The 24,973-nt window shown below is 44.6% G+C and overlaps 1 protein-coding gene across 3 annotated transcripts in view; it reads left to right on the top strand.

Moving 5' to 3' along the window:
- Window positions 1–881: 881 nt before the first annotated feature.
- KIT (KIT proto-oncogene, receptor tyrosine kinase) overlaps window positions 882–24,973 on the top strand; it is an 84,989-nt gene continuing 60,897 nt past the window's right edge. Inside the window, exon 1 of one of the 3 annotated variants that reach the window (XM_036853342.1) lies at window positions 882–1,044. In XM_036853342.1, the coding sequence (XP_036709237.1) occupies window positions 978–1,044 (67 nt within the window). In that variant the 5' untranslated portion in view covers window positions 882–977. The remainder of the gene's footprint in view (window positions 1,045–24,973) is intronic. The other 2 variants (XM_036853345.1, XM_036853344.1) reach the window with 2 other exon arrangements.

Here is a 24,973-nt window from a genome sequence, read left to right as displayed (position 1 = left end):
GCTAGGAGGAACACAAGAATCCCCACCCCTGTAACTGTCGTCTGATAGAGAGGCAGAGAAACCCTACAGGGGAAAAAAAAAAAAAAAAAAAAAGGCGCCCAGAGGGCTTCTAGAACAACGACTTTGGCGCAAATGGGTTTAAAAACTCGGGCTCCCAGAGTAAACTTCTCAAGGCCCCTTCCCACCCCAAAGCCCCAGTCTCCAGAAAGGTCTCAGCAGGGGCTTGTTGGGCAGAGGCCACGCCCACCAATAGAAACCAACTGTGATCTTACAGGTTGAGGAGCAGGTGGAGAAACTGAGCATTAATAATTACCTACGCCTGGGCTCAGCTTCCCGGCGCCACGCTTGGTCCCCCTCGAATAACAGGAATAGAGAAGAATGTCGGGGCCCAATCCCATCGCCCCCCGTCCCCCCCGTTCCTGTCCCCCGCACCACCTCCACCACTAGCGGCGTCCAGCCTCCTCCCTCGGGAGCGTGCTCGAGGGGCGGAGGCGGACCTTTATTGTCTGGGGAGCACCTGCCAGGTGGCGGGCCGGTCCCCTGATGTGCGCGTGGTGCCCAGCTTCACAAAGCGGGCGGGCAGCGGCACTCTCGTCCGGGAACCGCCTCTGGCAGCTCTACCATATCACAGGAGAGAAGAGGTGGAGAGATGAAGGGGCTCTGGGGTCAGGAGCGGGCGGCAAGGGCCGGCGTGCTCGCTCGCTACCCGCGGGCTCGGTCCCCCGGGATCAGCACGTCGAAGGAGCAGGGGTCAGACGCCGCAGCCAGGGAACAAGACCCAGGAGTGGGGGAGGGAGGGAGGGGAAGCGAGGAGGGGCGCGGAGAAGGGGCGTGGCCGGCACGCAGTGGGAGGGCGCTGGGAGGAGGGGCCGCTGCTCGGCGCTCGCAGCTCTGGGGGCCCGGCTTTGCCGCGCTCCGTGCACTTGGGCGAGAGCAGGAACGTGGAACGGAGCTCCGCTCCTAGCGCAGCCACCGCGATGAGAGGCGCTCGCGGCGCCTGGGATTTCCTCTTCGTCCTGGTGCTCCTGCTCCGCGTCCAGACAGGTGGGAGGGCGCTGCGGGCACCCGGACCGCGTCCCTCGGCTCACCCTGTGCCCCCCCTAGGGCACGAACACGTTGGGGTGTGTCGGGAGAGGTGGCTGCCGGCCCTCTGGTGCCGGGGCATTTCAGCCTCCGGGAAGATTCGGGGCGGCCCTGGGACTCTCCTGCGCCCTGCCCTGCTCACCTGCGCAGGGAGCCCCCTGTCGCTGGTGGTGGGCGCGCTGAGCTGGGGGTCTTCCGGGAATGGGGGCGGCGAGGGGGGCTTAGGGAGCGAGGTGAGGCTGAGGGAGGCGGGTTGCGTGCGAGTTTGGGGATGCTTTTGTGCGGAGGGTGAGCGGGCGCAGAGGCGGGCGGCGAAGGGCTTCGCACCCAGCGCGTTAATCTCCGCCGGGCGAGGCGCGACCGCTGCTTCCTTTTGTTAAAAGTTGTGCTGTGTGACCGGCGCAACCGGAGGACCGGCCGGCAGGTTCTCAGCCGCGCGGAGGGCGAAGTTGGAGGAGAGCCTTTTCTTTGCTCTGCGGCGCCTGCTTTCCAAACCGCGGCGCTCTTTGTGCCCCAGAGCAGGAGACGGACCCGCTGCGTCTTCTGCTTCAGGCGCCATCCTGGACCCGAGTCGAAGACTGCGTTGTCCTCGGGTCCTCCGTTTATGCCTTTTGCACGGGGAGCGTACCGCGTGCGGCTCTGTGGCCGCGAACCTGGAGGTGCGGCTCCGGAGACAACTTGGGTAGGGCGTGTGGAAAACAGCCGCTAGGTTGCAGACTTTCTGCTTTTGTAGATTCCGTGCCCGAGGCTCGCCCCTTTCTGCCGGGTGCCGTTTCTTTCCTGCAACGCGCCTCGGAGCGGCTGAGGGCTGCGTTTGCTGCCTGCTCCCGGGGGAGGCGGGGACGGTGCGCCGGGACACTGCGGTCCCTGACCCCAGCCGCCACCCACTCACGGCCAGAGTGCCCGGCTAGGCTGGCAGGGCTCTGCAAGCCCCTCTACACGGTGTCTGCGACCTGTAATCGCAGGTCCTTGTTTTCTTTGGGAATTTTGAGATTCGCAACACCCCCTCCCATATGATATCTCTACTGAAGGGCTGCCTGAGGTGACGGGTGGGAGATGGAGTGGAACTTTCTGCAAATCTTACTTACATATTAAAGCTGTTATGAAAATCGGTTATATCTGCGCGGGAACTGGGGTCTTCAGGTGGAGGAGGATTTGCAGGCTCCTGGAAGCCCTCAGATTCCTGCCCCTTCTCTTTTTTTTCTGGGCGTCGCTGGTGCGCAAGCGAGTGCAGGTCGCCCGGCTAACCCCTGAAGCCCTGCTTTTTCCCAGGTCATTTTTCTTTTTTTTTGACCTTTAAGGCTAACTTGATGATGTAAGGATAGAAAGTGAGTCTGAACTGGAATTCAAGGGCTCCAAAGGAAGCATCGCTATGAACTATTGTGGGACTCTATCTACTGCTGATCAGTTTTCTCATGAAGTCTTAAAATGCAGCCTTCCCCTTCCCAGTCTTAAAAGGCATTGTGAGGGCTTTCCTGTGGGGGAAGAGAGGTAGGAGGGATCATGAACCAGTGTCCGGATTCCCGTGGTGGATTTGACTGCCTAAGCGTTCAAATTACACGTTTGGTCCTTTCCATCTTTGTGCCTTGACATTTTAATTTCAGTGAAGGGGTGTGCACTGGACCCGACGGGGACACAAGAAAGGTAGACCACACATACTATTTCCCATTTTTAAAATTAAATGAGTCAATTGCTCCCTTATTCCTCATAATTAGCCCGCTCCATCCAACAGATTTTTTTGGCAAAGGGGATTTTAAGGTCTGGCTCCTGGGGGGCAGTGTGGTGTAGTGACAAAGGCTTGTGCTGCCTTTCTGGTTCTCCTTTTCTCAGCTTGTATTGGCTGTGTGCCGTTGTGCGAGCCCCTTAAATTTGGGGGAGCCCGGGGTCCTCAACAGGGCAGCAAGGGGTCTGCACCATGAAGGATCCTTTGGGTCCCAAATTCTCCTCTTCCAGCGTTATGAGCGTAGACTCTACACTTCCTCTGAACTCTTTCCCTGAATCCTTCCTGCCTCCTTGAAATTCCACTGCCTCCTGGTCACAGCGACCGCTTGGTGGTGTCCTACTGGTCTGCCTCTGGTTAAAGCAGGGAGATGTGTGTTCCCTCCGGTCCACACATGCTCGCCTACAGTTTCCCTTTGAGGCCTAGGAGGTGCCAACTCTGCAGGACCCTCCATCATCACCACCCCCGCCCTGCCCCAGTGTTTACAACTCCTGTGCCCAGCAGGATGAACCTGCAGTGAAGAGTGAATCATACCCTCCCCTCGTTCCTGCAGGTGTGAGGCTAGAGTCATCCCCAGCAGCTGGACACATAACATTCTGAATTACCATCCTGCTGGAAATAACATGATGGTGTTATAAAAGGGAACCCAGACAATTCATTTATCCCCTTTCTGGTCTTTCCCACCCATCCACACATTTTTTCTTAAGACTTTATAAACCATTCATGCTGTGCTATTGCAACACGTTTTCTAGGGTGCCTCCAATTTCACATTAGTGCCAGACCCAGTGCTGGGGCCTTTGCCTGCAATTTCCAGTCCTCTCAACAAGCCCTGGAGGTAGTCTTGTTACCATCCCTACCATCAAAGCTGGAGAAACTGGCTGAGGATAAGCCAGTTCCCAGAATAATCAGGGGTGAAGCCTGAGATTGGCCCCATATGCCCAGCTGTATATCCAATCACATGATTTCTCAGAATCAGTTGTAAAGTGAGATTTATTTGGAACTATTCTATATCATATGCCAGGCATTGTTGGAGGTTCTGGGAATATAGGATGGCCAAGATCATTACTTTCCCAGTGTTGGTGAAAAAGACCTAGATTGCCTGTCATAGGATGTCTGAGTTAGTGTTCTCAATTTGAGGGAAGTATTCATTGAAGGGGGAGTCATTCAGTGATAGCTTCCCTGGGGGGTATGTAGGTATTTGATGCTGGGTATGAGGGCTTTAGGTGTTAGCTGTCCTATTCCAGGTAGAGTCCCTCCGAAATGAAGATGCACTGTCTCTAAAATGATGGTGCAAGTTAGTTGAAATTTTTTTCCATCCTCACTGCAAAAAACTAAAAGTGGTCTTAGCATTATATACTTGTGGCGTACTTGTGAGAGAGAAAACCCCCAGTGATGGGTAACATCATTGGCCGTTTACCCTGGACGAGCACAATGAGATATAATGGCAGCTCAGCACTCAAAGCCTTTCTTTTTCCAAAACAAATGCTTATCAGAAATGTGCCAAGTTATTTTGTGGGCTTCCCTTGGAGCACGTTTATGTACAGATGTTGTTGTGATGGATTTTGCTGCTGTTGTTGACGGCCGTTAGAAGTTGCCCTTAGGATTTTGACTCATTTCCTCAAGTCTCCCCCAGCTGATTAAAGAAAGACACCAGGAAATGAGCCGCGGTGTCCTGAGCGGGAATTCTTGAAGCTGGACTGCAGTGCAGGAACCCCTCAAAGGCAGCGGTCAAGGCTGCAGCGACGTTTTCTCCAGAATGAATTTAGTTTAACAGCTGATAGGCTAGGGAAGTGCTTAATGTTGCTGCATTCACATATGGTAACTTTTTTAAAAAGGGGACTGAAGGACATTTGAAGAAATCCTAAGCATGCAAAATTTCACCTGCAGTCTCTGTAACCTGAATAGATATTTTCGTGGCTGCAAATCCAGAGTGAAGAGGGCCTACAAGGGAGTCACCAGAGGTAAAAGTTTGAATCTAGGGCGAATCCAGTGTAAATCTTTGTTGAAAGCAGAGAGGACTTGTGAGGAAGCCTAGCCTGGCAGCTCTGGTCTCTGACATTTTGGACCCGAGACAGACCATCTTTTGACTTCAGACTCTTAATTGCAAACTCATAGCCCTTGCTTGGATGTGTTTCGTTTGGCCCACATGATGCTTTTTTAGAAAACATTGGGGCAGTATTTAAAATATGGAGAATTTATATCAAGATCTAGATTTCTTTATTCTCTCAAAGAATTGAAACCTCCCCCTCTTTAGATGGGACCTCTACTCTTTCCATTGCTCTAGACAATACCACTCTATACTGCAAGTCGGGCTTTTAGGCGTTTAGCCTCGGGTCCCGGTGAGCACAGGTGGGACCACGCAGGTACCTAGTGGAAGGAGCACAGGCCTAAGGAATGAAAACAGCCTTGTATTAGTCTGCTGGCTCCATGACTGACAGCTTTGTGACCTTGGAACAAATTGCTTACCCTTGCTGAGCTTCACTCTTTCATCCTAGTTTTAGCTGTGTGACTTTGGGAAAGTTACTTAACTTCTCTGTGCCAGTAAATGTGTGGCTACAAATAAAGTTTTTAGAATGGTACTGCCTGGCACGCTCATGGTACAAGCTCAACACATGTCAAGCTCTGTACATATTTATTATCTGTAAATTAGGAGTTATTGCTGTCCCTAAAATGGGAATAATGCCTTCTCTAATATGATTACTCTAAAGATTAGAAACAGATTCTTGTAAAGATACTTGGCACAGGGTCTGGGATGGCATAGGCACCTAACAAATGAAGAAACTCCATGAATATGTAGAATCTGACTATTTCTCTTTATAATCCTTGCATGCAGATACCAATAGGTACTAACTTGACAGCTTTTAAAATGCAATAAACTTTAATTTTTGTCTTGAGTTTTACATAGCTTTTGACAAAACGGTTGGGAATCACTAGTGTTAAAGAGTGAACAGATCTTGGACTATTTTTTTCCCCAGGGGGGAAGAAAACCCAGAAGATTTTTTTTTTTTAACATCTTTATTGGAGTATAATTGCTTTACAATGTTGTGTTAGTTTCTGCTGTATAACAAAGTGAACCAGCTATACATATACATATATCCCCCAGAAGATTTCTCCAGTGAAAACATTCATACCTTCTAATTTTTCCATTCATCTTATGCTTTAGCCTTAATGCTTACATTTTGGTTATGAAATGCGTTGGTTAGGTATTTTCCGCTGCATACCTTTCTGACAGTTAGGTTTTTAAGGCTTTTGCAAACTTTAAAGTTTAAGCTAAATTGTTATTCAGGGCATGTGGCATCAGAGTTAAGAGTTTGGGCTCTGAAGTTGACAAGTTTATCCAGCTTGGCCTCTTGCCAGCTCTGTGACCTGGGACAAGACCCTTCACCTCTGCTTAAGCTTCAATTCCTCATTTTTAAAATGGGGATGATGATATAGGCCTACTGAAAGGAGTAAATTAGATCATGCACGAAACACACTTTGCATAGCGTCCCTTACAGGGAAAGCACGGGGACTCCACCATCAGGCTGATTTTATATTTCTTTTTCAGCGTTTGTCTCTTAGAGAAATTTGGAAATGGTTTAAAACCAGATTGTATAGAGGGGTTTCTTTTAGTATTAAGATGAAGCTTATCCATTCAATGTCTAGTTTTTTAAAAGGTTCACAGTTAGTGTTACTGCATACTTCTCTCCCTGGTTCTTTGTTTAACCTTATTCACAGGCTGTTTTCCACTAAAGGGAATACAGCTTTCTGGATAAAAGTTTAGGAGGGGAAAGTTCTGTAAATGGCCCATTTTCTCAATGAATAAGTAAGTGTAGCTCACAGAGGGTCCATGAACCCTATTGCCTTGTAAAGTGGCATGAAAGCACCTTGAGAGGGAGGAGCTTTCCGTGACTATATGAGGCCCTTCCCTAGCTGTGAGGGACCAAGCTGAGCTGTCCGTTGCCCTGGGCTGGGACACACAGCAGTGCTCAGGCAATACTGGTTTAACTTCTCCTCCTGTTCTCCAGCACTTGTACAGAGCTTTGAACATAGTGAATGCTCAGGCAACATTTCAGATTCAGTTTAACGAAGGATGATCAATCCCTATGCCTTGGTCCTTGGGACTATACGTGTAGGCTTCTGGCGGTGGGGGTGGGAACAGAGTAAGAGCAGAGCCAACAATTCAAAGAGAGAATTGGTGTCGTAAGAAGTGCAAAGGGCCCAGGCAATATTTCAAAGGAGAGGAGTTTACGTCTTGGTGGGCATGTGATAGAGATCAGGGATCAGTCCATGTGGGAAATAATATTTGACAATTAATTTCTAAACTTTAAAAGAGGGTAGAGTGTCTATAGTGGAGGCTTGTGTTGGAAAAAGCTCCTGAAACAGGAGCAAGAGACGAAGATGTTATTTGAAGATTTTCAAATCTTTCAATTGGTGTTAGGACTTGGGGTAGAGAATTGGAGGCGAAGAGGCTGGAAAGGTGGATTCTGATTAGCCTCAAGGAGCATTGGAGGGGGAGGGTATATTTAGTGTTGAGTTTGGTCCAGATTCTGAAAAAAACTTTGAAGTCAAGGCTGCGGTAGACTTGACCCAGTAGTGGCCCTCCCAGCTTTGCTTGCTAGTCCAGGGCTGTTCGCTCTACTATTCTGTCCTGTTAAGTACACTCCCCAACCTGCTCCAAAAAACTTGGACATCCCCTTGCTGTGGGCGGCCAGAAACTAAGGGAGGGTGTGTGAGTGTGTGTGTGTGTTTAAATTTTAGTAAAATGCACGTAACATAAAATTCACCAGCTTGACCATTTTTTTTGGTGTACAGTTCAGTGGTGTTAATTACATTCACATTGTTGTGTAACCCATATCCAGAACACTTACATCTTGCAAAACCAAAACCCTCTACCCATGAAACACTCCCTGAGCCCCTGGCAACCATTATTCTACTTTCTGTCTGTATGAGTTTGACACTCTAGGGACCTCATTCAGTATTTGTCTTTGTGACTGGCTTCTTTCATTTAGCATACTGTCCTCAAGGTTTATCTGTGTTATAGCGCATGTCAGAATTTCCTTCCTTTTTAAGGAAGGCAGTGTATGCATATGTATATGTATGTACCGACCACATTTTTTTCTCCATTCATCCATCGATGAAACACTTGTGTGCTTGCCCCTTTGGGCTATTGTGACGAATGCTGTTATGAACATGGGTGTACAAATATCTAAGGGAGAGTTTCAGAGGGGCCTCTGTTAGGATGGTTAGGCCCACGGCTGAGAGCTATGTGTTGGTGGGGAGCTGGGCAGAGGGACCATCGGTCATACTCTTTAGATGGTTAGGTGGTCTCTGGATGAAGGAGTGAGTGCTTGCGTGTTGGGGTGCATGCTCTGGAAAGAAGGGGGAACACTTAAGAGACATGAGGAAGATAAAGGTGGCAGACTTAGTTACTTTCCTTGGCAAATTTACAGGCATCTTGGATGTGCCAGGCACTGACGAGATTGTGGGGAAGGGGAGCAGGAGCTATTGTGGGTGTGGTAACGGAGATCTGGGGGTGCCATGGAGTTCACAGAAATAAAGCCAAGAAGAGGAGCCCATTTGAAAGAGGGCATATGATGCTGGACTCCGCTATGTTTGTTTATTGATTATTTACAGGCTGCATTTACTTGACACTTAATTTCACAGACACGATGATAGGTATAAATGAAATCTTCTTAGGGTCAGGTGCATGTAAAAAACTAAACCCCAAAGGTCACAGAACATGGCTCTATAATATTACAGTAGGATTTGGGGATTGTAGAGGATTGTGTGTTGTGTACCCATCGTATAACGAAAAGTAAATTTTCATGAAAAGAAATAGATGGCAGGAAGATAATTCTTCATTTAGTCTCTGCATTAGACTATTTTAAAAGTATGTTTATTGGTTTTCTCAGAGAACAAAATGGATGTTTTAGGCACAGAAGAGGACGTAGAGTTGATTAAAGCTTTGAGAAATAGGCCCTTTGAAGGCAACTTAAAGAATTGGATTTATTAAGCCTGGAGAAGATAAGGTAAAGGAAGGTTTAGTGAATGACAGTCTTCAAATATTTGTAGTATGTGAGTGAAGAATGGGACAAAATGAGAATAGTTTAAATTGCCCCAGAAAAAAATGGAGGTTTTTTTTTTTTTTTTTTTTAGGGAATATTCTTTGATTGGAAGGGTTGGAAAAGACTTTATTGTGTTACCAGAGTTATAGGGCCTTGGCTACAGGTATGAGAAAAGCCAAAAGTCATTGTCATTCTGAAATGGTTAGGTCCTGCCCACCTCAGTTGGCTTGCTGACCCTTTAAGGGCCCAGCTGAAATCTTTCTAAATAAAATAACCAGCTGTTTTTCTCTCTTCACTGCCTCGGCTGTGGACTGTTTCTCATAAATTCTGGGTAGACTCTAACAGGATCCTCACAGTTTTTGGTTATATTGAAAATAGCCAATAAAGAACCCACACCTAAAAAGGGGTTATTGATCGATCTATTGGAGTTGGGGACAGTGGATCTAACCACAGAATGAACTGTGCAGTGCACGATAGCTTAAGCTGAGTGCCAAAATAAGAAAAACAAGGAAGTTCGGGGTCTAGAGAAATCAGTAATCGACCATAATTAGCCCTAACCTAAGAATGACTGTGCTCTGTGATCACCCGACCGACTGGTGATTTTGAGACACAGCCAGCCATGCTGCATGTAGGCTGACAGATCTGTAAGGGTGAAGGAAGTCCTTTTCCCTTGATTACTCAGGGATGGACTGTTCAGTCTGGGGTTTACCCAGCACCCTCACTTCCCTTCCCACCTGTCCCTTCCCTTTGGTCATTTCGTGGTCATGGCTCAGTGGCACGTTAGATCAGCTAGTGGTCCAGCAGGGGAAGGTGGTAGAAATGAAATTGCAATTGGGCAGTCTCTGGTTGATTACATCATTTCGCTTGTCATGTCAACATGCATGATGATTTCTGAGATGTGATCCCTGCCTTCAAGGAGCCTGGGGTCTGTGGAAACATAAGTGCTTGGTGTAGATGCTAAAATAGTAAGATTTGTAATAAGATTTAAATACTAGTGCTGGTCCAGAAGCCAGGACACATATCATTTGCATTGGGTGGGAGGAATGAGCATCATTTCTTGAGTAGAATGGCTGATTCCAAGGAAGATCTGGGACCTGAGTTAAATCTTGAAGAATGGGGCAGGAATTGGTCAAGGTGTGAACAGCAGAAGTAGAGGTTTACAGTTAGCTGAAGACTCCAATAGAAAAAAATTTCTGTGGAGACTAGCAGAAGATGAGATAGGATAATTTTTAGGGCACCTGGATTTTTCTTCAATAACTGCAGTATTCCTGCAGTACCATATGTGATGAGATTTTTGTATGTGTAGTCTGGTCAAGTAGGTGCTTACTCAGAGAAATAACTTTAAAAAACGGAAGAGTATAGGTCTCACTTTTGCATGATATTACATATATTGTATGCATAGTGCAAATCCAGAGTAGGTCCACGGATGTGTACTTTGAGTTGCTTTTTTTTTTTTTTTTTTTTACTTTTGGGTTTGTTTATTTATTTATTTTATTTATGGCTGTGTTGGGTCTTCGTTTCTGTGCAAGGGCTTTCTCTAGTTGCAGCAAGTGGGGGCCACTCTTCATCGCGGTGCGCGGGCCTCTCATTATCGCGGCCTCTCTTGTTGCGGAGCACAGGCTCCAGACGCGCAGGCTCAGTAATTGTGGCTCACGGGCCCAGTCGCTCCGCGGCATGTGGGATCCTCCCAGACCAGGGCTCGAACCCGTGTCCCCTGCATTGGCAGGCAGATTCTCAACCACTGCGCCACCAGGGAAGCCCTGAGTTGCTTTTAAGTCCAGGGCTAATTACCCTCCCCTACCTCCTACTCCCCATCACCCCCCAGCCAAGATCACAGATTTTGTAGGCTCAACATCTGATAGTAGCAAGAGATGATCTTTGAGTCTCTGCTTCTTAACAAATTTTAAATATTTATTAAAATGATAAGTTAGGAATGTAACAGTCTGCATAAATTCACTTGTTCAACCAACCAACCAACCAACCAACCAACCAACCAACCAACCAACCCGGCAACAAATGAAACCCCCAAGCCTGATAAGAGTCCTGACTGGCTTAGGCCATCTTGGGATTCTGCTCTAGGTTCCCTAGCCCTGCATTTAGAAGGTAATTAAAAAGGTCATGAGGGGTGCTGGTCACTGCCCTTCCCAAAGCAGTGAGCCTTGGGGTGGAGGTGGCTGTTTGCGGGGGGCAGAAATCTATCACTTAAGGAAAAAGTGTGAGTGATGGTACTTCCCAGGGAATGCCTTGTTCTTGACCTAATGGATTAAAAAATAATAGGGAAAATGAAAAGAGGAGAAATCCTTACTTTTTCCTTGTGTCTCTAAGTTCTTCAGTGAGGCAAAACATCCCACTTCATTTGGGTTTATCCCAGGTGACTCACGTTATTTCAAAGGGTGTTATAAAATTCTTGAAAACAGTCAGGGCTGCCAGTAATTTAAATATGATGGCCTATGTAGACTCGTTAGCAGAGAATTGCTTGCAGGGTTAGAACAAAGGTGGCGTTGTCACAAAGAACTTTGGAAATTATTTGGTGTCTCTGTTTATTGGAAGGAAGTATTTATAGAAAGGGATCTAATGTAGATGTGGCTTCTGGGGAAAACATTTACTAGCGATTTTGTGTGGCATTTGGCTGTTATTCTACTTGGCTGGTGCGTGCTTAAAAAAACCCAAAACTATTGTTTAAAAAATTGAAAATTATACTACTTGGAAAGACTATGGGTCTGTTATAAAGTGATAAGTTTTTTTTTTTTTTTATATTTTATTTATTTATTTATTTATTTATGGCTGTGTTGGGTCTTTGTTTCTGTGCGAGGGCTTTCTCCAGTTGCGGCAAGTGGGGCCACTCTTCATCGCGGTGCGCGGGCCTCTCACTATCGCGGCCTCTCTTGTTGCGGAGCACAGGCCTCCAGACGCGCAGGCTCAGTAGTTGTGGCTCACGGGCCCAGTCGCTCCGCGGCATGTGGGATCTTCCCAGACCAGGGCTCGAACCCGTGCCCCCTGCACTGGCAGGCAAGACTCTCAACCACTGTTGCCACCAGGGAAGCCCAAGTGATAAGTTTTTAAGTTTATAAATGTTTAAAATGCATTTCCATCCTAATTTTCACAATGTAGATTTCTTTTTTAACGGCTGATGGAAGATTTTCATTTCAAGGAATGGTCTGGTAAAACTGCATGGACTGGTCTTTCGGCTTTTTGTCATTGTTAAGTCAAACCAGGATTCTTACTCCAAAAAATATGTCATTAGAATCACCACTTGAAAACAGTTAATTGGGATGTTTAAAGGTTTTTCTCCTTATTTTAGTATAGTCAGTATATTTACTACAGGGAAATAGTAGACAAGTTTCTAGCTCAAGCAAAATGCATCACTTTCATGAAAAAGAACCTCCCTTTCCAGCTTTTTAAAATAAACTAGCATTGTAGAAGGGTTTATGAATTTTTAGGAGATCTGAATGTGTAGCCTAATTTCCATTCCAGTCTTTTCAAGGGATAGTATTTTAAATGATCACCATCGTTTCAGAATGACTGCCTTCTAAGAAGAAGCTGGCCAGGATGCCAAAAGAGCTCAGGTAGCGAGCGGCATGCCATCAGGTGAGGACAAGTCCAAGGCAGGTGCAGATGGCTTCTCTCTCCATTCGGAAACTTGGAACAGCAACTCTGGCATAAAGCTGTAGCGCTTAAGATTTACAGTTTCATTCTGTTGTCCCTTCAGTATCTTTTAAACGGACCCTACACGTACCAGGAGTTTATAGATTTGTTCACAAATAATTATTGACGCAGTAGGGGGGCGAGTGGTATAGTTGTAAACACACCAGGCAAAAATCCTTGTCTCTTGGGGTTTATGTTCTAGTGAATTCTTTTTTCTTTCATGAGTCCAGGTCCACAAAGAGCCCAGAAGGAAGAAAAAGTCTAGAGTGTCTCAGAGAAAGCGCCTTCTTTTAGATTTATTTCAGTTTCTTATTATGGTCAATTAAGGAAGGAAGCAGAGAAAGGCAAGGTTTCTCAAAGGGTTGGGGGACGGGGTTCACAGGGAAGGAGGGACCAGAGGAGGCAAAAATGAAATTTGGTTGGGGTGGGTTGGGGAAGGGCCTGGGTTGGGGCCGACTCAGGAGGAGCTTTGTGAGATGTTTGTCACTCGAGTCCTGTCTGCCCCGTCAGTGCCCTTGGAAGGGCTGAGCATCACATGCCAGTCTTCCAGCTTGTCCACGGCTCCAGTCTTTGTAACTTCAGCCTCTCCAGCAGGTATGAGGATGTACTGATGAAGGACATACCGAAGGGGGTGGCAGAAGTGTCTGCAACGCCAGGGAACACAGATAGGTGTCTTCACTTTCAGGACTTTGTGGAGCCTTGAATGTGCCAAAGTGCATGGTCCATCTGTGGCTTTGGAACCGTTTTTCCCAGAATGGACCAGAATGCTTTTTCACAGCTGAGAGAGGATGCTTCAGGGTGGGTCCAGGCTGAATGCACTCCAGTATGTCTCCAAGGACTGGAGGCTCTGCACCTCCTTTTCAATTCTTTCAATCTTTTTCTTGTCGAAATCTGACCACCTTCAGTTTTTAATAATACCTGTATTTTAACTAATGGCACTTTTGAGTCTGACAGAGCGCCGTTTAGCCACCGTCCGTCATACTGGGCATGGTGTGTCAACTCCCGTGTTGCTGCAGCCAGCCTGGGTGAGGTGACAGGGTGACTTCATCTGACTTTTTGCATTTTAGCCTTAGGGTGGCCTTTCAGAGTTCCATGAAGTGATAAGCCCTCCAGCTTCAAATCAGGGACTCCCCCAGATGAGAATTGACACTGTTGGTGCCCAGAACTGGAAAGTTCCTTCTCTGTCAAGTCTTGGGCATGGAGTAGGATTCGTGCTGCCTTTGGTGTTGTTAGTGTTGATCCTCAGGAAGGAATCAAGATAAAGATGTCCAGGGACAGAAGTGATACCCTCTTGAGTTATGGGCAGGAAGGCATCCACTGACCACAGCTGTGATTGAAGGCATTAAGGTAGATACTCAGGTGCTTGGTACCATGTCAGTTAACAATTTTGATGAAACCAACAGCTTTAGGTATACAAGTGTGGATGCTTAAGTAATTATGAAATCAGTTGCCTTAAAGCACTTGGTTTAGATTTGATGAAGGACTATAGTGTTTCTAAGCCAGAGAATTATTATTATTTTTTTTTTTTAATAAATTTATTTATTTTTATTTATTTATTTTTGGCTGTGTTGGGTCTTCGTTGGTGCGCGCAGGCTTCCTCTAGTTGCGGCGAGCAGGGGCTACTCTTCGTTGCAGTGCACGGGCTTCTCACTGCAGTGGCTTCTCTCGTTGTGGAGCACGGGCTCTAAGCACGTGGGCTTCAGTAGTTGCGGCACGTGGGCTCAGTAGTTGTGGCTCACGGGCTCTAGAGCACAGGCTCAGTAGTTGTGGCACACGGGCTTAGTTGCTCCGTGGCATGTGGGATCATCCCGGACCAGGGATCGAACCCGTGTCCCCTGCATTGGCAGGCGGATTCTCAACCACTGCGCCACCAGGGAAGCCCAGAGAATTATTTTTATCTGGTGTCATCATCATTGGTTAGCACCTGTTGTTTTGGGTGAGAATTTCAGGGCCTAAATTTAAATAGACCCTGTTTAAGTTTGCTATCAGTTGACTAGGAAAGGATTTAAAGAAAAAGGGGGGTGTCCTATGACTTCTAGGCTGGGTTATTTGAAAACCTATTAGCAGCCATTTTATTTCAAGATGGAGGAATTGAATCTCACGTTAACTTTAAAAAATATGTAACTTTAAAATACATAGAAATGTTAAGTATATATATATTTATCATGGGACCATCTCACACACGGAGAATAGTGAACCAGCCCTCATATACCTATCATCCAGCTTCAGCAGTTGGATCAACACCAGTCTTCTGCTTTACATCTACCCACTTCATCCTCCCATTTTTTTTTTTTTTTCCCACGCGGCTTGTGGGATCTTAGTTCCCCAACCAGGGAACGAACCTGGGTCCACAGCAGTGAAGGCCCATGTCCTAACCACTGGACCGCCAGGGAATTCCCCCCATCCTCCCATTATTTTGAAGCATAAGCATCATAGAATTGCATCTGTGAACATTTTCAGTACATAGCTCTAAAATAGAAAGGTTCCCTTCCCGAAACATAATGGTGATGCCAATGTCACGGCCTTTCAAAGCAATAAAATTCCACAGTGTCATTGAGTAACCAGGATTCACATTTCCCTTATTGAAAATAAATATAAAAACATAGACGAATATATTAAATATTTGATAGACTCTAAGCAAGAGCCATATATGGCAGTTTGTTGATACGGCCTTTTAAGTCATTTCTTATTTATAGGTTCTATTCCCCAATGTTGTTGAAGAAAAACTGAGGATTAGTCCTGTGCAGTTTTCCACAGTCCTAATGCTGCTGCCTGCTTTCCTGTGGTGCTGTTTAACATGTTCTCTGTTCCCTGAATTTCCTGTAAATTGGTCATTTAGAGGTTTGATTTCTTTTTTAGTAAGACGACTTAATAGATGGTGTGTTCCTCTATTATTCTATTTTCTTTCCCTTTTTTTGGATATACCATTGGGTACTTACAAGACGACTTAATAGATGGTGTGTTCCTCTATTATTCTATTTTCTTTCCCTTTTTTGGATATACCGTTGGGTACTTACAAAGATTGTGTTGGGTACTTACAAAGATTTGTGTACTAATGGTTGCCTTTATACTTATACCTTTATATGATACCCTTGGTTCGCTCTTTCTGGGGCCCTATTTTCTATTGGTTTCCTTCTGTGAGTAACAATTTAAATTAGCTAGTAGCCTATTCTTTCCTCTCCCTTTTCTCCCCTATTTGGGATTTGAAGTAATATCCTTTTACTATAAGGCAATCAGCAAGCATATTCTACTTTGCAGATACTCTCCCTCCCCTAATTTTTCTGATAACTGCACCAAAATTACTTTATCAGAATATACAGCAATCACATACTCTGCTGTCTCCTTTGTTACCACCATTTAATCTTAGTTCCACAGTAAATATATGTTTAATGCTTGCCACTAGTTCTTATGTTCTGTCTTTCCTGACATTTTGGTTTTCTGAAGCTCATCCTCTAACAAATACCTCAGGAAGCATTCATGGGAAGTGTTTCCTGAATTATGTTCACAACAGCTTGTCTGTAGCCTTCGCTTTTATACTTAAAAGTCAGGTTGTCTGATATAAATCCTTGGCTCATCTTTTCTTCGCTCAAGGATCTTTAATATTTACTATATTGTCTTTTGCCATAAAGTGTTGTCAAAGTCTGCTGGCAATCTGATTTGCTTTTCCTCATGTTTAACTTGGTATGTTTGCCTAGATACCCAAAGGCCTGTTTTTGCCTTTATTCTTTGAAGTCCAGTAGTTCTGTAGTGTTAGATGCTCTGGGTTGATTTTTCCAGGGACATACTGTGCTACTTTAGTAAGTACAGTATCCTCCCTATCTGCAAGGGGTTGTTCCCGGACCTCCACAGCTACCAAAATCCTGGATGCTCAAGTTCCTTATATAAAATGCACAGTACAGCGGGCTCTCTGTATTGTTGTGTGGAACTGCAGTCACAGAGGGCTGACTGTAATTTCAAACTTTCTTGTAGTGAGCTTTTGCTGTTTGTTCTATTCTTCTCTTGGCTTTGGAACTCCCATTGTGTGTAGTTAGATCTTCTTTGCCTATCTTTTATATTGATCATTTTCTCTCGAAGCCTTTTAATGTCTTCATAATGCATTTGAATTAAAAAATTTTTCTCCTTTCACTCTTCTCCTTCTTTTGAGACATTATTCATTTTATTTGCTCTTGTGTTCTTTTTATTTACCCTTTATTTCTGAATGATTTTTTTTCTTTCATTTCTAATTCTTAGTTCTTTATCTCCATTTTCAAATCTTCCCTTTTCTCCAGTTCATTTCTTTTTTTTCCTTTTTTTTTTTTAATTGAAGTATAGTTGATTTACAAGGTTGTGTTTCTGGTGTACAGCAAAGTGATTCAATACATATATATATTCAATCAGCCTCGTTTCTGAGTTTTAAAATTCTGATTTAGGCTATTCTTTATAGCTTCTTTTTATTTAATTTCTTTTAGCTCATTTTTTGAAATATTAGGTTATAGTTTCATTTGTTTTGTGTCTTTCTGGCATGATTTATTTTCTATACTAGGGATGTCATTCTGTTCCTTATTTTTCTTTAAATAACATACTTGGAATCAACTGCTCTTCTTTTCTGTTGTTCGCTATGAGTTTTTATATACTCTTAGTAGAGCCATTATAGCTTTTCTAGTTTCACAGTTCTAGAGTACCCACTTAACATTGTTTTCACAAAGTGGTGAAAAAATGGTCTTTACTTTCTACACCTAAGGTCTTACTTTTTTTTGGTCTCCGTCTCAGCCCCTACTTATCTGAACCTTTGCTTTCCTTTGCCCTACTTTTACTCACCTTAGATTCATCCTTAGCAGTTTCTCCTCAGTGTGGGGCTTTGACCTAGTTTGTTAGTCCATAGGGATCAGACCTCTCCCACCCCAGAACGTTCCAGCCCATTAGAAATACATGGGTCACAATCCCTTTGTACTTCCTAGGAAAGTTGGAACCTGCAGAGTCCTCTGCCAGCTTCTGTGGGTGTCCCAGAATGGCCCTCTGAGAATTGCAGTGCGTACTATCGGCAGTTCTTGAAGCTGTTGGTAGCTTTGTCCCACCCTCCTTCATACATAGGGCTCGTGGGATACCTTATCACCTGGTTTTGTTGTAGATGCTATCCATGGGGTTTTTGGTTCTGCTCTATTTGTCTGTTTTTATAGTTAAGGTGAGTTGGGGATATTCAATAATTATGCTTCCACCACCATCTTGCCAGAATCTATGCGGACTCTTTAACGTAAAATTTGTAGACCTTTGGGTCTACCAAGTCAGGACGAAAGTAGCAAAGTATTGAAACATTAAATCAGTAGTACCTGCCTTTAAAAATAACTTTCTTCCAAAATATAAGAAAGTAGAGAGAAAACTTAATGGTTTTTAACTATCTGAAAACTGGCCACTTTATGGGCTACCTAAGCCATATTCTGAGCTTACTGTTTTGTTTTTGAATTTTATTTATTTTTTTATACAGCAGGTTCTTATAGTTATCTATTTTATACATATTAGCATATATATGTCAATCCCAATCTCCCAATTCATCCCACTCTAAGCTTATTGTTTATGACAAAATGTAATAGTTGAAATCATCTGAGTACCAGGAAGCCCATATCTGAGGAAAAGGTGTAAAGAGTGACACACTTTTGCCATTGTTGTTTGGTTTGATATTCCTTGAGTTCTGAAGGAGATAATGCTATTTTATAGTTTTAAAAGGATTTAAACCACACTTACACTTTAATACCATCTAATAAAGATAAAATCAGTGCTTAATTAGGTGCATTTTTCTCTTTCAGCCTTTTTTCCCCCATTGAAGAATTTGCATATCTCTAATTATAGTCATTTGAAAAAAAATGCTGCCAGGACTTGACATAATATTAATTTAGATTTCCAAAAATACTAAATTTCCTTTCTCCAACTTGAGTTTCCTCCAGTTGGCCATTGATTTAAGTTACATACTAAAGGTGACAATTTTAGAATTGGCCCTTTTTTCCTCCTGTAGTTAGGGATAGCCATTATTCTAAAGCCATAGACGGAAGAAGTAAAGCTTTCTCAATGGGTATATTGGAACTTTTTTTTTTTTTATTCTGGAAAATAGAGTAAGATCATTTTTCAGACATTCCCTCTGGTTTTCTACAGAGATTGAGAAGAAATCATTTCAAAATGGGGCTGGTCATTAAGAATTCTTGCAAACGGGGTAGCAGGCTTAATGTATTGCTCTAAGTGAATGTCACCCAAGAAAATTAAGGGAAAAGTCAACACTCATTTAAGCAAATTGACCAGCCAAGTGTTTTGATGAATGTCCGCAACAAATTTGAATAAACAAATTTTGTCCATTAGTGTGCTTTTAGACCAATGTGATGTTTTGGTCTAATTATTTTTTATTTTGTGTATTCAAATGTAGAATGGCTGCAGAATTTACAATTGCAGCAATTGTCTGATTAGCAATTTAGAAAATTGGTGAATAGTATCTGACTACTCACCAAGAAATGCCTGGCATTTGATAGGGCTGGTGCAGGACCACATACAGTCTAAGGAGAAGCCTGTGCTGCTTTCTGTTTCTCACCTACTGCAGATGAGAGCCCAGAGGCCGTCACTGGGTTAGCATGGGCTGTGGACATGGGCTCTGGGCCCTCGGATGTCATGCACCAGATTGAGGTCTGATGTGCTACAGAAGTTGTATTTGCCACCCAGTGTCACTATTCCAGAGTCCTGTAGCTGTGACTGGTGAATTCTGCAACATTTCCCACTTCTAAAGCTTGGGGATTCAAGAAATCTGTGCCTGAGTGGCTGCCCAAAGCCTTGTCAGGGGGACCCAGTGTGAGGCCGATTTCTAGGTGTAAAAGCCAGGCAGATTGCTCACTCAAGAAAATCTGTTTTGCAGGTTTGCTTTGAATTCCAAGATACAGATTCTGGTAAAAAAAATTTTTTTTGCTGCATTAATGCCACGGGTTTCTCCTGATAGCTGCCTGCCTTGCGGGGGAGGGGATAACTGGTCCTCCACGTGTGGTCCTGGACCCGGACCCGCAAGCAGCAGGATCACCTGGGGCTTGTCAGGAATGCAAACTCTGCCTTTCCACTCCAGACCAGGGGGCGAGGCCAGCGGTCCCTTTTACCCAGCTCTCCAGGTGATCCTGGTACAGACTAAAGTTTGAGAACCACCAGTCTTCAATGCAAAAATGATTGGGTTTTGTCACAGCGTTGGGCAGTGATCGTTAAAAAAATATTAAAGTTCGTGTGACCTCTTGAATGTCAGGCGAGGGTGCAATTCTCAGTTCTCTTTCTGTGCACTAAAAAGATAGATAGGAGTTTCAGTTGGTCCAGACAGGAAAGCAGGCAATTGCAGTACTGTGGGACAGTGCCCCGCAGAGGCTGCAAGGGGCCTTCGGAAACATGCCATGAACCAGGGGGAGGGGGTGATGGGAAGGGCCCCTCTTGGTGATATTTTAAAGGAATCAATGTGATCGTGTCCCTCTCTGATTAAAACCTTTCAGAGACTTCCCAGTGTTCCTGGAATAAAGTCTGTCCTTGTAGATCCCATCCCACGCCTCCAGTGGCTCCTCTTGATCTCCATTTTGCAGATTACCTGCCTCATCCTTGCTGTCCATGCTTTCTTCACTCCTTAAAGATGTCCTTGTCCCTTGGAGCTGCAGGAACCACCCTGCCCCTCTGCCCACTGCCAGGGGCACTGTGTTTCTCCCTGGTCTCCTAGTGCACCTCAGACCCCAGCTCGCATTGTTTTCCTTTGCAGTCCTTTCTGACCCCCCAGGGTAGGTCAGGTCAGCACTCCTTGTGTACAGTGCACTTCTTCACACTCCGCACATTGTAATTATATAATTGTATAAATTATTGGTTTACAGCTCACCCGTGGAGCTAAATACAAATTCATATAAATTCCACGAGGGACCCTGCCTTGTTTCACTGCTGCCCAAGGGCCCAGCCCATGGCAAGCATTCAAGAAAAATTTTTAGTTGAATGAATGAATGCGGCGGGGGTGGGGGGGCAGTCCCATTTTTATCCCTAGGACATGCGGGCTGGTGAATGTATGCAATTTTGATGGAGGTGTCACCTAATGAATTCTATTTACAAGAGCGTATTTGTCACCATCATCTAATCCTCTTGCTAGAAAGGTGAGTCCCTTGCACAGTGGCAGCAGAATCTCATGATTTGGTTCTAATTTGGGGTCTGGCCTGTGGACCACCCAGGAGAAGTTCTTGAGTATTATGCTTCCAGGGATATGGGAAGGAGGAGGAAATCCTCTTGCCTTGGAGATGTCATAGTACCCAGGCCTAGAAGCCAGCAGCCCGAAGTGGTAAAGGTGGCACCTGCGAAGTTTCCAGGGAGATGACTGTTGTCCCCAGTCCCCTCAGGGCTTCCTGGAAGAGCTGCCCACTCTGCTCCTAGAAGTTGATTTTGGGGCAGCTTCGTCTCCCCACCCACTTTCAGATCTATTTGATGGAAGAACAGAGATGGCGCTCCTTTGCCTCATTTTGGTCAATTGTCTTGACCTGGGTCAAGCCAGGAGTTTTCATTCCTATTCTAGAAGGTGACAGCATGGGAGTTACTCCCAGAGGGTAGCAGCTTCAAGGTGGGGGGCATTTTGCCTCCAGTCGGAAACTAAGTAAGCCTTACATTGATAATTCATGGAAGGGCTGGCAATGGCACACATGGGTGTAATTTATAAAAGTACACGTACTGAGAGCAAGGGCTCAAATTCTTTTTAAAGATGGAGATTTAAGATCTAGAGTGGCTTGCGGGAATCTTGCTTTTGATAGAGGAACTGATAATCTGCTATTTGCCAATTAATTGATTGTTTTTGTTTTACATTTGGGGCTCAGCATACTCTCTTTCAATTTTTTTTTTTTTTTTAATGTATTTATTTTTGGCTTTTTTGGGTCTTCGTTGCTGCACGCGGGCTTTCTCTAGTTGCGGCGAGTGGGGACTGCTCTTCGTTGCGGTGCGCGGGCTTCTCATTGCGGTGGCTTCTCGTTGCGGAGCACAGGCTCTAGGCGCGCGGGCTTCGGTAGTTGTGGCACGTGGGCTCAGTAGTTGTGGCTCGCAGGCTCCAGAGCACAGGCTCAGTAGTTGTGGCGCACGGCCTTAGTTGCTCCGTGCCATGTGGGATCTTCCCAGACCAGGGCTCGAACCCGTGTCCCCTGCACTGGCAGGCGGATTCTTAACCACTGTGCCACCAGGGAAGCCCCTCAGCATACTCTCTTATACCCAGTGTAAACTCCTGTTAGATTTAGTGAAACATAATAAACACAGTAAGTTTTGGAACAAACATCATAAACACTATTTCTCACTTGCGACCATTTATTGAACATAAGGTAGGTATAGGATTTGGAGATAATGTATGAATCCTGATGTATCTCACCCCCAATTTATAGATGTCAAAACTCTGAGGCTTGGAGAGGTCAGGTAACTTCCCCAAAGTTTCACATCGCTCAGCTTGGAATCTGCGAAACGCACACCTTTTCCATTATATTTCTGTTGCCTCCTGCGCCCATCCAAGCTCAGAAAAGCACCATCAGTCTCCAGTCTCTGAGCTTGCTTCTAGACTTGAAAATATTGCTGAATAAAGTTACAGAAGTTGCAAGATGACTACAAAGAACTTCAGGATACCCTTCACTTAGACTCTCCGATTAACATTTCGCCACATTTACTTTGTCCATGTATATACATATTGGCTTTTCTGACCCATGTAAGAGTTAAGTTGCTAACATGCTCCCCTGAAAACCCATCTGAGCCTCAGCCTTGGGTTTGATGAGAACACTGAGGCCGCCCAGGCTGAGTTCCTTCTTCTGCCCGCCACCTGTGTGGTCTTCCCCCTGGCCTCTGGGCTGGGGCCTGGCTCCGAAGAGGGACCCTCAGCTCTCTTTCGCCCTCAGCCCTAGTCCCCAGTCCTTTAAATTTAATTCAGACCCTAAAACCCATCCAACTCCCTTTCTGGAAATTGGCTCTCTCCAGCACCTAACAAACAGAACCTCTTCTCTGGCAGGGTAACACAGGCAAATAGCAGGGGGCTCCCTGTATGTTTCTACCTGTTTCGTGAAAAAGTGGGAGACCAGGGACTTGCCCCAGCTTGTTATCCAGGGCTGCAGCTAGACTGTTTGGCCCCTGCTAATTCAGGTCTCTTTTCAAGACAGTTACCAATGCTGGTAACTTTTTCTCTGTCAACTGCTTCAGATAAAATTGCTTTTTTTTTTTTTTTAATTGATACTTTTGTTTTTACTTCCTTTGTTTTAAACCAGCCCTGTGGCTATAAACGACATTTTGAAAGTGGAACAGAAGGAAAAAACATTCTCTCTGCTCCATGTATGGGATGGAGGGGGAGGTACAATTTCCCTTATCTGACAGGTCTATTAAAAGCAGAATTTAGCATATAATCACTCATAAAATGTATTGATTTACCCATTATGGTGAAAATTAGCTTAAATATCTATTTAAGCCGAGTATTAGTCCAAACATCTTTCAAAACTAGAAAAGCAGAGAGGCCTTTCAAAAATGTAGATCACATTTGAAGGCAGAGTTTAAAAACTGCCTCAGGAAAACACCTCAAATGTCAGGATAAATGGATAAACTAAAATATGATATTTACATACAGTGGAATACTATTCAGCCTTAAAAAAGGAAATTCTGACCCATGCTAACAACACAGATGAACTTTGGAGACATTAGGCTGAGTTAAGTAAGCGAGACACAAAAGGGTAAGTATTGTATGGTCCCACTTACATGTGGTCCCTAGAGCGGTCAGATTATTGAGGCAGAAGGTAGAATGGTGGTCACCAGGGGCTGAGGTGAGGAGGTGATGGTGGAATGGGGAGTTATTCTTGAATAGGTTCAGAGTTTCACTTTGGGATGATGGAAAAGCTCTGGGGATGGATAGTAGTGATGGTTGCGCTACATTGTGAATGTATTTATTGCCACTCAAATTTGTATAATTAAAAATGGTTGACATGATTTTATGTTATGTATATTTTACCACCAAAAAATGTTTTTTAAATGCCCCAGTTGGCATATATTTATGTTTGTGAGTGTAAAAACATTGACCAGACAATCCCTTGCTTATTGGTGTTACACTTGATGTCGTTAGAATGAAATGCTATAGAATTAGAACCAGAGCTTATGGGTGTCACATATTTTTATTTCTTAAAAGTTTTCATTTGCTGCTAACACAAGCTCATTTCCCCTCCTGAGCCTGGGAATTGGCATCTTGAGGAATTGTCAATTTCTTGGTTGGAGGAAATGGCATAGTGATTGCAGGCCCACACTCCACCACACATGTCCAGGACAGAGCTAACATGAAGGCAGTTTACGCCTCACAGGTCCTTCTGCAGGTCCTTTCAAGGGTCTAGCTGTTGCCCTCTGTAGAGCGTGCAGCCAGGAGGTCTGCTTGGAGGTGAGACACGCACACGTCTGTTTTCCTTGGTACGTGGTAGGTCTGGGGTGAAGCTGGCCTTTGACTAGCGTGGTCGACCTTCCATGCTCTTCTTGCCGTGTTCCTTTTCACTTGGCTCTTTCTTGTTCTTCAAGTCAAGGAAGTTAATGTTGCAAGCAGTCAGGAGCTGCCCCACCCCAGCTTCACAGATGGTAAGGGTCTTGTTCTGTTGTTTATTGGATTTGAGTTCTTCTGCTTCTTATCTGCTGCTTATTTCAGTAAGTGCTTTACAGAATTCAAAACGTGGAAATCTACGTATTTACAACAGGAGCTGCACTGGGCTATCAGGAAAAACCCACTGGAAATTAGGACGTTCCTCTTTTCTGCTGCAGGGATGGGTCCTCATAACATTATGCTTGTCAAATCCAGACCTCATCTGACTCCCCAGAGACCCACTTCATAATGGCCGTGCGTATCTTTGAGATCAAAAGGGGAAGTCCTGCTCCCTCAAACATCGGGTTGTATTTTTCTTAGGATGACTGAGTAGGAAATATATTAAGTAGCCCTATGTAAGCCTTTGCTGCTGGGGATGTATGCATGTCTAGAAGAAGTTTTGCAATATAATAAGCTGAGAAGGATCCTCCTTTCATTGTCGAATGAGTGATAACATGCATCTCCACACTTACTGTTCACTTTATAAGATGTAAGAGCCAGGAATCAAGTTCCATGTTTAGGCCCTTATTTAATTCTGTGTTCAAACAGTGGGTTAAAAACAAAGCAGGTGATTAGTTATATTATTTATATCATAAGAGAATCACTGCTATTCATTATTGCCATAAATAGTTGAGTACTTATGTCCAGCCAGTTTTTTTTTTAAATAAAGGGTTTCTTTATTTTGACCCCATTATGGCCTATTTGATTACAGATCCTAGAATCTCAGAGCTTTTGATGGCCTCTTTTTAGTTTTTCAGAAGAGGAAACAGACACCTAGAACCTAAGGGACTTGCCCAAAATTTAGAATCCAGAATTTCTCTGTGTCCCCACCATTACATTTTTCATTCACTAACTGCTTCAGAGCAAAAATGCATAGTTACACATCTTATCTAAAACGTA

This window comes from Balaenoptera musculus, chromosome 5 (genome assembly GCF_009873245.2).
Source record: "Balaenoptera musculus isolate JJ_BM4_2016_0621 chromosome 5, mBalMus1.pri.v3, whole genome shotgun sequence".
NCBI lineage: Eukaryota > Metazoa > Chordata > Mammalia > Artiodactyla > Balaenopteridae > Balaenoptera > Balaenoptera musculus.
The sequence above is the reverse complement of the archived record's forward strand: the minus strand, read 5'-3'. Positions and strand labels throughout refer to the sequence as shown.